This window comes from Euprymna scolopes, chromosome 15, assembly GCF_053919585.1.
Source record: "Euprymna scolopes isolate OS-2025 chromosome 15, ASM5391958v1, whole genome shotgun sequence".
Classification (NCBI taxonomy): domain Eukaryota; kingdom Metazoa; phylum Mollusca; class Cephalopoda; order Sepiida; family Sepiolidae; genus Euprymna; species Euprymna scolopes.
The window spans coordinates 54,701,650-54,716,602 of NC_136496.1; the positions used below are offsets into that span (position 1 = coordinate 54,701,650).

The window sequence follows — 14,953 nt, forward strand, 5'->3', positions numbered from 1 at the left end:
CTCTTTTGATCCTTTTTAGGAAGTGGGTTCATTCATCAAAACTAAATGAAGGTGATTTACACATAAAATATATTTTATTTCATTTGACTAGTAGAGCTTCATTAACTTAGCTGGGAGTTTTTTTTAGCAGGATCATTTTCTGAGAGTGTATAAGAAGTCCTGTCCTATTTATGAAGACCTCAAATTATGTCAAACATCACTAAAATAAAGACAGCAACTTTTAGTTATTTTTTTTTTTTTAATTTTCTTCCTTTTGAGATTGTAATGCTGGCTATGGGGCAGCCAAACCAGCTGCCAACATTGCCCTGCTTTTTTATTGAAACCACTCGAGAGCTCTTTTTAGTATCCTCGCTATTCCCTTAAGTGCAATTGTCTGGATCTCTTTTGCACTTGGTTCACCAGGAATATTAGTTAGCGTAAGACTTCAAGTTCTTCTTCCTAAGCCCTGTGGCACCAGTAATAACTGGTATGATTGATCTGGCGATCCATAAGTTATCGTAAATAAAATATGCTATAAGTGAAAATTCTTATCATCTCTTTCTTCGTGAATATACTATCTCTTGAGTAAAGAGAATATCTTTATCCCCAACACATGAAAAATGGAAAATAATCATAGAAGTCATTAAGCAATATACAATACTTTTTATGCTGTGTCCAGAATTCGTATTAATCCTTGCTGAAATATAGCAATAAATAATATATTGTATCTCCTTCTGAGTTCTAATATGATATGCTTCGTTTTTCATGGTTCAGGGGTTAAGATATTCTCTGTATTATTTTTTTAGAAATATTAATGACAGAGACAATGACAAAATTCCAATTTTAACTTATTTTATCCTATATATAATAATTTGATTGAAGAAATTCCCCTCTAGGTTTGCTCCAACAGAGGCCACATACAAATTTATTATATCTAGACTATTATAACGGGTTCCTGCTACTATTTACATTGTTTTTAGAGCGTGAATTAATTTTTTTTTTTTTTTTACAATAGTTTTGAGAAACGCAAATAGGTCAAAACTAAAATAAATTGTTTTTTCCTAATTCACCATAATTACATGAAAATAGGTTACTAAACTTAATAAATTGTTTGGGCCTAATTTCTCCCAATTTCATTTTCTTTCAGGTGTATATATATATATATATATATATATATATATATATATATATATATATATATATATATATTGTCTGCTAACAATATTTCTTTCAAAATTATACAATAATTCTGTTTCTGTTGTCTAACACTTAAAATTTAAAAAGGTTTACATTGTTTCAATCTCTAAATTGTTCTATTTATATTGCTTATAATAGAAACAATATCTTGTATATATCATTCAAAATAAAAAGGAATTGTTCATTATTTAAAGAAGCCGTTCTGTTTATACGGTTTATTTTTTCTGCTTACTTAAAACTGTCACTTTCTGAAATACCGTTTGCATTTTACATGGTAAATTACATGTGACTATAGGAATTTAGTTCCCTTTAAGTGATAGAGAGTTTAAGAGTTTTTTGCCACCTTAACTCCAGTCTTGTCAACAAAATACCATGCCCTGAAGAATACCCTGAACCATACCCTGGAAAATACTCTGAACCATACCCTGCCCGCCATCTTAGTCCAAACAAGCCAAACGACACTGCAATCACCAATTTGTTGTTGTACGTTCAGAGTATTTGTGCATAGGATTCCTGACAGCAATTAGCAAAGTTACATTTACGGCAAATTTTGTCGCAATCCCACCCCCACTCACAAAATGAGGTGTCAATTCCAAAAGCAGTTCTTGGGGGTGTCTATTCCGAAAGCCGTTCTTAATATGAGGAAGTCGGGAATTGACCAACAACAAAAACAACAGCCGTACTTAAATTTTTTTACACAGGGGGATGCATGCTACCATTAGGCAACCCCGGTTTACAGGTCCTGCTAGTTTATTTATAATAATGAAGCTTAATTGCCTTAGCAAAGAGTTATTTATTAGTAATACATACAGATCCTCGTTATTATGCATATTAATTTTTAGACAATAGTCGTTAAATTGTTATTTCACACATGCCTCAACCAACAATTTCACAGACAAAAAACGGGGGGGGGAGTATTTACCTCATGTTTTGGTATTTTCTAATTGTCTGTACACAAAAATCGATCATCCCGTTGTAGAATTCCATTATTTTACTTTTATCAAATATGTTAGATTTAAGAGTCTGGGTAACTTTCCCATATGAATTTAAGGTAAAATTCATGTCCTTCACAAATTTCTATTTCCAGACAGAATAGCATCAAGTGATAATAACGTTAGTTTAAATGTGAATTAGTAACCCATTCTTTGGGAGTAACTAATTTTGGAATTTTTTTTTATTTTGAGATTTGTGTAAAATAGCATGCAAGTGATTTCTTTATTTTATTTGTTATATATATATATAGTATATATATAGTTTTCCATTTTATTTGTTATATAGTTTTCCATTTTATTTGTTATATAGTTTTCCATTTTTATTTTATTTCTTATATAGTTTTACATTTTTATTTTATTTGTTATATAGTTTTACATTTTTATTTCATTTGTTATATAGTTTTACATTTTATTTATTATATAGTTTTACATTTTTATCTCATTTGTTATATAGTTTTACATCTTATTTGTTATATATATAGTATATATAGTTTTCCATTTTTATTTTGTTTGTTATATAATTTAACATTTTTATATTATTAGTTATATAGTTTTACATTTTATTTGTTATATAGTTTTACATTTTATTTGTTATATAGTTTTACATTTTTATTTCATTTGTTATATAGTTTTACATTTTATTTATTATATAGTTTTACATTTTTATCTCATTTGTTATATAGTTTTACATCTTATTTGTTATATAGTTTTAAATTTTATTTGTTATATATATAGTATATATATAGTTTTCCATTTTTATTTTGTTTGTTATATAATTTAACATTTTTATATTATTAGTTATATAGTTTTACATTTTATTTGTTACATAGTTTTACATTTTTATTTTATTTGTTATATAGTTTTACATTTTGTTTGTTATATAGTTTTACATTTTTATTTTATTTGTGATATAGTTTTACATTTTATTTGTGATATAGTTTTACATTTTATTTGTTATATAGTTTCACATTTTTAATATTTGTTATATAGTTTTACATTTTATATTTTATTTGTTATATAGTTTTACATTTTTATTTTATTTGTTATATAGTTTTACATTTTTAATATTTGTTATATAGTTTTACATTTTATTTGCTTTTTTATGCTATGTAAAATGTTTTTGACTCCTAATGGGGGTATGAGACCAGTGAATTTGCCAATCATTTTTATAACCGCTGGCTGTGCTAACGAACCAATGAAAACCTTCCAAAGTTACTATAAAAATTGTTGAATTTTGGATTCAATCAGTTTGCCGCTAACTACATCACAGACCGTATTTGATTCTTGGCCGCCATCTTGGTTACACTAAGGATCTGATCTGAACTATGCCGCCATCTGTGTTCAACAATATGTCTCAACACTTAACAGGTTATGCACCCAGCCATCGTCTTTTCTTTGACGGATCGGAATCTAAATTCACATTGTGGCAGGTAAAATTTCTGGGATATCCAAGGATTCGAAAACTACACAAAGTGATACTATCTCCAACAGAGAATCCTAACGATCCCGAATTTATCGAAAAGAATGCGACTGTTTTTGCAGAACTGATTCAATGCTTAGACGATAGAAGTCTGTCTCTGATTATAAGAGATGCATTGGATGATGGATGGAAAGCAATGAACATATTAAGAGCACATTATTATACAGAATTAATGTCTCTGAAATGTAACGAGGATTGCCGACTACATTATAAGGGCAGAAACAACCACCAATGCCTTAAAACTCTCAAGTGAAATAATAAGCGATAGCTTGTTGATATCAATGACCCTCAAGGGACTTCCAGCCGATTTTAAACCATTTACAACTGTTATAACACAAAAAGACAAACCCATAAATTTCAGCAAATTTAAAGTGGCATTGTGGAGTTATGAAGAGACTAATCGTATGCTCATGGACAATAATAACTCCAGCAAATTGTGATGTGTGTGCACAGGGAAAAATAACAAAATATATAAGCCGAATGCCAGACAAAAAAGCTACGAAAATTCTCTCACTTGTGCATTGTGACTTAGCAGATCCGATCAATAATCCGATCAAAATCCGAGAAATAATCTGAGGTACGTTTTGAACTTTATTGATTATTTTTCCGGTTTAATCCGATCCGATCAATAATCCGATCAAAATCCAAGAAATAATCTGAGGTACGTTTTGAACTTTATTGATTATTTTTCCGATTTATTTCTAGTTTATTTTCTAAAAACAAATCCAACACTATCCTCGCCACTAAGAAATATTTAGCTGATATTGCCTCGTACAGCTCAGTAAAATGTATTTGCTCACACAAGGGGACTGAATTTACTAGTAAAGACTTTGAACTTCTATTAATTAACCACCATATTAAACACGAGAAATCTGCGCCGTATTCCCCCTTCCAAAATGGCACCACTGAAAAAGCATGACGAACCCTTTTTGAGATGACAAGATGCCTACTTATCGAATCGAAATGAACGCATAGCTTATGGACGTACGCTTTAATGTCAGCAGCATATATCAGAAATAGATCGTTCAATAAAAGACCAGAATTTGGTTCTGATTGTTTTGCATTCATAGAAAACACCAGTAAACTAAATACTAAAAGCGAAAAAGGTATTTTCGTAGGTTACGATGAAAACAGTCCGGCATATTTAATCTACTTTCCAACCCAAAATGCCAAAAAAAGGGTTAGATGTATAAAATTCATGATACATTAAATTTAAAAAATGGCGATCCAGTGGATGAAAAACGTGAAATATTGCCTAGTATCTTAATCGATCACAATAAAGATATTAATAATGACGACAATTACAGTAGAACTTCTGACGAAAATATTAACCAGACACATTGATACCCAATAAGGGAGCAAAAAAAGCCAGACTTCTTACAAATTGAAAAGATACAAGATTACACAGTGGATTACTGTTACTCGTTTAACAGCGCACCCGAAAGTTATAATGAAGCGATTAATTCAGAAAATCACAAAGAATGGGAACAAGCTATGATATCCGAATTGAAAGCTTTATCTGAAAATAGCACATACGAAATAGTGGCAAAATCAACAGATAAAAATATAATTTCTTCACGCTGGGTTTTTTCCAAAAAAATTACAGCTTCTGGCAGTGAAACTTTTAAAGCAAGATTTGTTGCAAAAGGTTTTTCACAAATTTCTGGAGTGGAATATTTTGCAACATTTTCACCAACGACAAATTTAATGACAATTAGAATTTTATTACAACTTGCCGCTCAATACAATTTAAAAATACATCAAATGGATGTAAAAAATGCTTATTTAAATGATCCGATTTACTGTGAAATCTATATTTACCTTCCAAAGGGATTTAAAATGAAAAATAAAAATTGGGTGTGGAAATTGAATAAATCGTTATATGGACTAAAACAAAGTGCACACAATTGGAATTTAACACTCTATAATTATTTAATAGAGCAGGAATTCAAGCAATGTCCCATAGACACGTGCATGTATACCAAAAATGTAGGTAATAAATTGTTGATTTTGTTTTTTTCAGTTGACGATATATTACTCACCTCAAACTGTGACAACACTTTAAAAGATGTCAAAAATGAATTAAATAAAAAATTTAAAATGGCCGATCTTGGACAACTGTCATGGTTCCTCGGTATAAAATTTACCCGTGAAAATGAAATTATAACTATGAATACATTGAAAAAATTTTGCTCAAGTTCGGAATGCAAGATTGCAAATCGCATAAAACTCCCGTCGAAATGGACATAAATAAAAGTATAGACACCGAAACAAAATCCATAGATAATCGATTATACAGAGAAATGGTAGGGAGCCTCATCTATTTGATGACCGCAACTAGGCCTGACATATGTTACAATGTAACAAAGCTGTCTCAAAACATATCGAAACCGACAATTAAGGACCTTAATTGTGCAAAACAAATCCTTTGTTACCTAAAAGGAACCAAGGAACAATCTTTAATATTTAAAAAGTCTACATATCCTCTAAATTTAGAAGGATTTTCATATTCAGATTGGGGTAACTCTGAGGATAGAAAAAGTATAACAGGGTATTGTTTCAGACTGTCAAAGACTGGATCTATGATCTCTTGGTAAACTAAAAAGCAACAAATAGTTGCCCTTTCTACTTGTTAAGCAGAATATGTGGCCCTTACTCATTCCGCGCAGGAGGCAATTTTTCTGAACACCCTTCTAAAATCTATTTTAAAACCAGATCTAAGTAAAAAACCTATAGTAATTTATTGTGACAGTTAGAGCAGTATCTTATTAGCAAATAATTCTATGATTCATCAAAGGTCGAAGCATATTGATATCAGATATCATTTTATAAGGGATGAAATAAATAAAAAATCTATTACTCTTACTTATGTGACGTCTGAAAATAATATAGCCGACATTTTCACTAAACCTATAAAAAGAATGAAATTTAAACGTTTTATAACTGAACTTTTTGGAATCTAATTATGAATAAACCCAAACCCAAAAAGAGAAGCATGACCAGTCAAAATCACACCAAAAAAAAAAAAATTGTAATTTGTTAAAACCTTTTTTTGTAAATTTCCTTTTTGTCAAATAATTTGTTAAAACCTTTTTTTGTAAATTTCCTTTTTGTCAAATAATTTGTTGTTTTTTTTGTATCTTTTTTTGGCAAACATTTGTTAAAAACAAAAAAATGTATATTTATGAATGTTTGTGTATATGTTTATATGTATTTGAAAAGTATTCTATCTGTATGTTTATATATATTTGAAAAGGGTTTATTTTTATATGTATCAAAAAACAAAAAAATCAATGTGATTTAAAAATGGCTTCTTTTTGTGCACATTATACTAATGTATTAACAATTTATTTTGACCAATGAGAATAAAGACAAATTCCCCCAAACAAAAACAAAAAACAATTATTTTATTGGTTTATTTTTATTTGTTCATTTATTTGTTTGTTTTATTTTTATTTATTTATTTTATATTTTTTTCCTTTTCTCAAGTCAAACCAAAATTGAATCCAAAAGTATTTTTCCATTATATCAAAAGGGGGGGGGGGTAAATGTTTTTGACTCCTAATGGGGGTATATGCTTAATTGCTGCCCACATCAGCAATATGTGGCACAAGGCCGGAAAGTGGGAACCCTGCAGGCTCCCCTAAAGAAGGGGCACTCCTGCAATTTTTAAAATTGCCTGAGTAACCCCGTCGGCATTCCCCGGTTGGGGCGCCTCAGGCAGCAAGCAATAAACTTGCCCCACCAGAAAGCCCGGTGGCAAGGCCTGGGAGGGTAGACCTCCTAGGTATTACCCAGGCGGCGTACATCAGTCCAACAGATGCTGGGCCGGTTCCTGGCCCCTCACCTGTTGGACTGAGTGTCAAGTGACGAATCCTTGACGTGTACTACCCTGTCTCCCTGCAGCCGAAGCTGCTAGGAGACACATCCCATCACAATGGATTTCTGATGGGGGTATGAGACCAGTGAATTTGCCAATCATTTTGATAACCACCGGCTGTGCTAATGAACCAATGAAAACCTTCCAAAGTTACTATAAAAATTGTCGAATTTTGGATTCAATCAATTCGCTGCTAACTACGTCACGGACCGCATTTGATTCTTGGCCGCCATCTTGGTTACTGCGAATTACACTAAGGATCTGATCTGAACTACGCCGCCATCTTTGTTCAACAAAATGTCTCCACACTTAACATGCTATGAGTATTTTTTTCTTCACATGTTTTTATTTTAAACATCAAGGCATAGCTTGTAGAAGCTATACAAATCAGGTGGGGCGTTCAAGAACTGTGCTCGTTCACCAGTTTCTGTTGCATGAGCAAAGTAGTTCGTTTATGTTCATTTCAGTACCGTTTCTAGCAGTGCTCGAATGTGAAAAGGCAAAGACATGACCAGAGTGCATACATTCAAACCATAATTGTTTCCAAATCACAGAAAAAAGAAAAGCACAAATAAATAAAAGAAAATTGTTTTAATGTTATATATTATAATTTTATGGAAATTGATGAGCCAAAAACAAAAACTAATTGCATCACTTACTTTTCTGCACAAGTACTTTGGAATTGTAGAAATTAAACAATCTAAAATTGGCCAGTAAAAAAACGATATCCCACCTCACAAAAAAAATTACTGCTGCAAAACAAAAACAAACCAAAAAATTTGGCTATACTTTATTTTCACAAGTTCAGAAATTGGTCATGGTCAAGAAATGGGTGATCATTTTACATTAAATTTACATAGGAAAGTAATTTCCCACTATAAGCTCTAAAATATTGCATAAAAAATTTAAAACTCAAACAGAATTGTTTAACAACATAATACAGAAAAAAGGAAAAACATAGATGTGTCAAAAATACCAAAACAAGTGATGGGTAAATACCGAAAAAGCTGAAAAATACTAAGGACTGTTACCCTTAACACACGATTAAACCAAAGTACAAACATATTGAAAGAAACAACAAACACAACTTTTACTATACAAATACAAGCAAATCTGACTGCAACAATTTATCAACAGCAACTTTTGAAGTGTTCCTAGACAGCAAAATTAAATAAAGAAATAAAAAAAAATTGTCTTTTCTTTGCAAACCAACAACTGCCGGGTTTGAGATCACCACTGACACCAACCTTCGTCTGTCTGCCTCTGTCTGACCTAACCTAATCAACTCCTTTTATACATGTCTCCCGCGTGATTTCACGTGATTTTGCGTGACTTCCACCAGAGCACACCTTTTAAAACTATGGGCGCCATCTTGATTTCTCTCTCTCTTTCGCCCAACCTCGCCCGACACACATGCAGTAAGACCTCTGTTCGTTTGATCTGTTTTTTCCCTTTCTTTTTCTCCTTTCCTTTTGCTAACTTTAAACAAAAACTTTTAATTGACGGCTGCTAAAATTTACTCTTCACTGAATGAAAGACAAAACCAAAAACCTATTTCTTATTGCACAAATTTACATGAAAATAAACTTTCACTAAATATTTTTCACATTAGCATATTAATTTCTTGAAAAAGTATCACACAGACGAACTTAAACAATATTGAACTCTTCTCCACTGTTTCATACAAGACTCTTATGAAAACATCATTTTTATATAACTACATGAATAAACCTTGTTTCTTTAATTTATCTATTTTTGTTGTATCTGAGTAACAACTCAGAGTTGGCAGAGATGACCAACGCCTACATGATCTAATGAACCACACCTCCAGTTGAGAAGTGACACAAAGCAATACATTCAATGCAACTAAGTTAGCATTGTGCACAGCCCCTGTTCTGTCATTATAAAGCCTGAGGAGAAGCACCATAGTATCAGTGGATGCATTCTCTCATGGTCTGCTAGCTGTACTAGGACAACAGCAAAATGCACCCGACTGTATATACATCATAGGCCATGTCGGAGATGGAAAGACACTATGAACAAATTGAAAAAGAAGCCCTAGCAATAACATGGGCATGTGATAGATTCACAGACTACCTCATTGGCCTAAACTTCCAGGTTGAAATGGATTACATACCTCTACTGGGAGGCAAAGACATCAGTGAACTACCAGCAAGATTACAGTGAGTCTGTATACACCTAATGCTTTATGACTATACTATTCGCCATGACCCAGGGAAATAACTATACACAGTTAAGAAAGACCTTGAAAAAGACTCAGTATTCTCCACGTATTTGTCCATGCCATAATCTCGCTCTCCACCACTGATAAATGCTTAAAACAACTAACCATTATCACTCATCAGGAATGGATGGCTTCCCAAAACCAACATCCCTAATTTAATAAAACCATATTGAACCCACCCTGGTAGCGTCACTGCAGAAAATAGATTGCTCATGTGTGCCACCCACATCCTGTTGCCACTGTCATAGAGACCAAAAATAATCAAGTAAATCCATGTTGGCATCAAGGGATTACTAGAGCCTGTCAATCAATATGGTGACCAAGCCTATCAAATAAAAGACTCTGTAGAAAACTTCACAGCATGCATAAAACTTTGAAACCAACATACAGAACCACTAATGACAACGAAGCTACCAGTAAGGCCATGGCACACAGTAGCCTTTGACTTGTTCCAATTAAAAGGTTGACCCTACATAATAACCATTGCTTATATCTCTAGGTATGCAGAAATTACTCTGTTAACATCCATCAATTCCGAAGTGGTGATAAGAAGCCTGAAATTTATATTTGCCAAACATGGAGTACCAGCCATCCTGAAAATAGACTCCAGAACCTAATACACATCCATGGGATTCACCAAGTTCACATCCAAATGGAGCTTCCAACATGTCACAAACAGTCCATGTTATTTCCAAAGTAACGAACCAACCAAGGCCTGCAAAAAAACTAAAAAAAAAACTGTTAAAAATAGTAGAAGACTCATACCTCTCATTGTTCATAGACGAATGGACTGTGATCTCAAGCAAGCTGCTCATGGGAAGATGACTTAGAACGAACATTCCAACTTACCCAAATCTGCTTAGCACTGGATAGCCTCTTAGATGCATTCCACAGGAGAGACCACATGTGGAAACCTCCGCGGCACCACACACACTACACCAGACACAAAGCAAAAGAATTACTAGCACTTGAGACCAGAACAAGGGTATGGATAAGAGACTGAAATTGTGAGGACCCAGAAGGCACCGTCATCAATCCCTGCTCCTACCTCTTGCAAAGTGCTAAGAAAGTCTAGATCTACAGCAGATGTGCTTACAGTTATATCTCATAGGATTAGCAAATCTCTCGACGGAGGCAACCTTTCTAGAGCAATTGCTCTTGACATATCTAAGGCCTTTGATAGGGTATGGCATAAAGGTTTACTTCACAAGATCTCTAGCTATGGTATAGCTGGAAATGTCTTCTCAATTATTAAATCATTTCTTTCTGATAGGTTCATAAGAGTAGTAGTTGAGGGGCAAAAATCAGAAGCTCACAGTATTAATGCTGGTGTCCCTCAGGGGTGCATCCTGGGCCCAACTCTTTTCCTGATCTACATTAATGATCTTCCAAATCACATCCTTACATCATTTGTAGACATTTATGCTGATGACACTACCATTTATGGTAGCACATCTAAGTCAGTAAACGGCCAAGTTCTCTGATTCTCTCTCTTCTGATCTTGAGCATTTGTTACAATGGGGAAAGGAGTGGCTGGTTACTTTTAATGCATCTAAAACCAAGCTTCTCTCTTTACATCATCAACATTCTAATCCACATCTGGCATCAATTGAAATGAATGGCTCTCATCTTCAGGAGGCCTCAAGTTTTGACAAGCTTCTGGGCTTGACAATTACTCGTGATCTTAAATGGAACACATACATCAAATCTGTTGCCAGGGCCGCTGGAAAAATGGTGGGATCTTTCTATCGATCCAGTAGATATCTCACTGCTGATGCAATTCTCTATCTATATAAGAGCCAGGTACGTCCAAGGATGGAATACTGTTGCCACATCTGGGCAGGAGCTGCTAGAAAGAACTTGTCTTGCCTTCATAGAGTTCAAAATAGACTTCGTAGCCTCGTAAGAGATGTCCTTTTCTGCAACCTCTTTCTCACAGAAGAGAAGTTGTGAGCTTGTCTCTGATGTATTGTTATTTTCATGGAAAGTGTTCGACTGAGCTTCAGTCTATGGTCCCTCCTCGCCAAACTTTCACAAGAAACACTCGTCTAGCAGAAAACATTATCAATAATTCCCCCCACTCTTTATCTGTGCCTAAACCTAAATGTAGATTCCATGAACAAAGCTTCTTTCTTAGAACTGCACGCCTGTGGAATTGTCTTCCATTTTCCTGCTTTCCGGCTGAGTACAATATGGTTGTGTTCAAGTCTAACGTAAATAAGTTCTTGATGAGCCGTTCCATATAAGTTAACAAATTTACCGAATTTTTCATTACTAATGATTACTATATTTTCCAATTTCTACTGTACACTCTTTAACTCTTATCCTTGAGTGGCCTCTTGGCCTTGATAATGTGGTGATGCCTGTGTAAAAAAAAAAAAAGGTCATCTGATGAAATTGCTGCACATCATAGCCAAACAAACATAAAAAAGTGGAAGTCAGCTGCCACCAAATGCAAAACCCTTCTCCAATACACACAACTACAAAAAAACGTCCTCTGACACCTTCCGACTCTCACAGAGGGACACTGACTAAATCCAGACAGATATAAGTTGCCATCTTTGTCGCAACTCATATACATGTCTTGTTTTTCTTCAAACTTACAAACACAACAATAAGTTATTTTTCATTAATTTTTCTCTTGAAACATCATCCCTTTTATTTATTTTTTTTATCATTAAAACTGCAATATCATGAATCCAGAGCCAAAGGTTTTTTTTTTGCTTTTTATTGAAAAATTGCTGATTAGGGATAGAGAAAGAAAAATATTTCCATAGTTAATATAAATTTTCCCCATGAAAGAATTATCTCGTATATAATGTATTTTTTTCTAATTTCTAACTTCAGGAAGTCATGTGTGTAATGAGCTGTTGAAAGATGAAATCGCAGTTGGCGAAACAATGGCTGACATTGACCGCAAGGATATGCGAGAGAAAAAAGCCGTGCCCATGTTTATACAGGGTTTCACTTCGAGAAGAGGTTTGAATTTACCAAGATCTCGTGGGCAGCAGTTAAGTTACCTTCATCTATCCAACACTTTACGGAACAATGTATTTCCTGGTGAGGGAATAGTCTACAACTGTGGCACTACACACGCAGATTATAATGAAGATGTGTCCCAAGTACCTGCTCAGTTCTCTGAACACAGAAGAAAGAAAATTAAACTGAACATTTAAAACCAGAAGTTTGAAATAATCATAGGAATACTGCATGTGTGACTTGACAGTTTACAGGAAGGAAGTCCTTGTTATGAAGTGCAAAATAAAATATACAAATGAATATATCTTAAATACAAATAATGGTGAAAAAAAGAAACAATAGAGGAAAACACTTTTATTCTATTTGAAATTTTTTCAAAAGCCAATTTAAGAAAAATGACTAATGCTACAACACTGTATTTACGGGGAAAAATGTAAATAAGTATGAACTGAAAAAAGTTAAAGTGAAATACATTTTATGTAAAAAAAAAACTATGTCAAAGGGGAAAGAAAAGAAAAATTGGTTCATTAGAATCAAATATTAATTTATTAGAGTAATTTCTCTCCATAACAAACTCTGAAAATACAAGATAATTTTATACATTAGGTTTTTTTAATCATTTCTTTTTAATATATATATGTATATATATATATATATATATATATATATATATATATATATATATATATATATATATATATATACATATATATATATATATTTTATCCGTTAAATTTTTTTGGTTTCACTGTTTATAAATTTGGTTCACAATGCTTAAGATACTGTTTTGTGAAGAAGGTATCATTAGTCTATGAGACATTTGACACATTTTATTAATAACTAAAAGTTTCTTTTGAATGTGTATGTGTGTGTGTTAAAGAAGCCAAGTTCAAAAGATAAAAACTCACTTCAACAAGACAAATATTAAAAATGAAGTGACGTTTCTGAATTTTTGAGATGAGGTATGGTTATTCATATTATTTGAATTCGTCAAACTATTGTTCTCATCTTAAGTGTGATTTTCAAAATGTTTTGGTCAATGTAACCTCTGACCTTCTTCAGGTGTATCTTGTCAAACTCGGGAATGTTTCTGTTGAACTCGGCAATTTTCCAAGTACTCTAACCACTGTGCCATGCAGAGTATTCACCTGAAGGTTGACGGTTCAATCCTCAGTGTGGGCGACCCAAAAATACAATTGCGAATTATTTAAGACCTCTATCCAGTCATGGCTGATGGAAAAAGAGCATGCTACTCCCATGAAGTAAATTAAGGGTTCCATTCGAAATTCCATCCAAATTCCCGAGTTCGACAGAAACATTCCCGAGTTCAACAGAAACATTCCTGAGTTCGACAAGATACATCTGAAGAAAGTCGAAGGTTACATCAACCAAAACGTTGTGAAAATCACACTCAAGATGAGAACAGTAGTCCGATGAATTCAAATAATATAAAAATGAAGCATTCCAAATCTCTATAATACAAGTGATTAGGACGATAAGTCCAACAGAATTCATATATTATAACTCGGTGACATAATATATGTGAAATATTTGGAGCATAATTATAAAATAATGATTGTGTCATAAATTATATATTCTACAAAAATAAATTATATTCTGTGTGTTTTATTACACACACGCAGATATATATTTGTATTCTTTCTTCTTAGACCAACTTCTTGTCTAGGAGGGGAGTCTTGTAGCAACTGCTATGCCCGGCCTGAACAAATCACCAGTTCAACATCCATGCATATGAAGAATGCGTAAGAACACGACATCGTGATGCAACCACCACACACATACAACAAGAAGAAAACAGTTTTACGCTTCCTTGCATGGAAATACAGTCAACAGGCTGGAACGTTAGAGAAGGCTTGTATATAAAGATTTTCTCACAAAAAATCAAATCAGTTTTCCCCCTTGATTTCTCAAGAAAATCACATGTTCAGAATAACTCCGTTACTGGAAGACGTTAAAATCTCCTGTCTTGAATTTACGCGCCATGCACATGAATTTTAATTCCCATCATGGAAAGTTACCATATCGTACAAGAATTAAAATTTTCTTTTAAACAATTTTATTTTAAACTGCTGTTCTTACGATATGAACACACATGATTTATGAACCATTTTTCTGAGAAAAAATAACCACATTAATTTTAAGCCACGTGTAACACTGATCATAAAAAAAATCAGTCATTT

General features: G+C 33.1%; 1 protein-coding gene across 3 annotated transcripts in view; it reads left to right on the plus strand.

Annotated features, from left to right (window-relative positions):
* LOC145293832 (uncharacterized) overlaps positions 1-13,352 on the plus strand; it is a 53,918-nt gene extending 40,566 nt beyond the window's left edge. For all 3 annotated transcript variants that reach the window (XM_080140488.1, XM_080140487.1, XM_080140489.1), the window contains one exon: positions 12,621-13,352. In XM_080140488.1, the coding sequence (XP_079996614.1) occupies positions 12,621-12,949 (329 nt within the window). In that variant the 3' untranslated portion in view covers positions 12,950-13,352. The remainder of the gene's footprint in view (positions 1-12,620) is intronic.
* Positions 13,353-14,953: the final 1,601 nt, after the last annotated feature.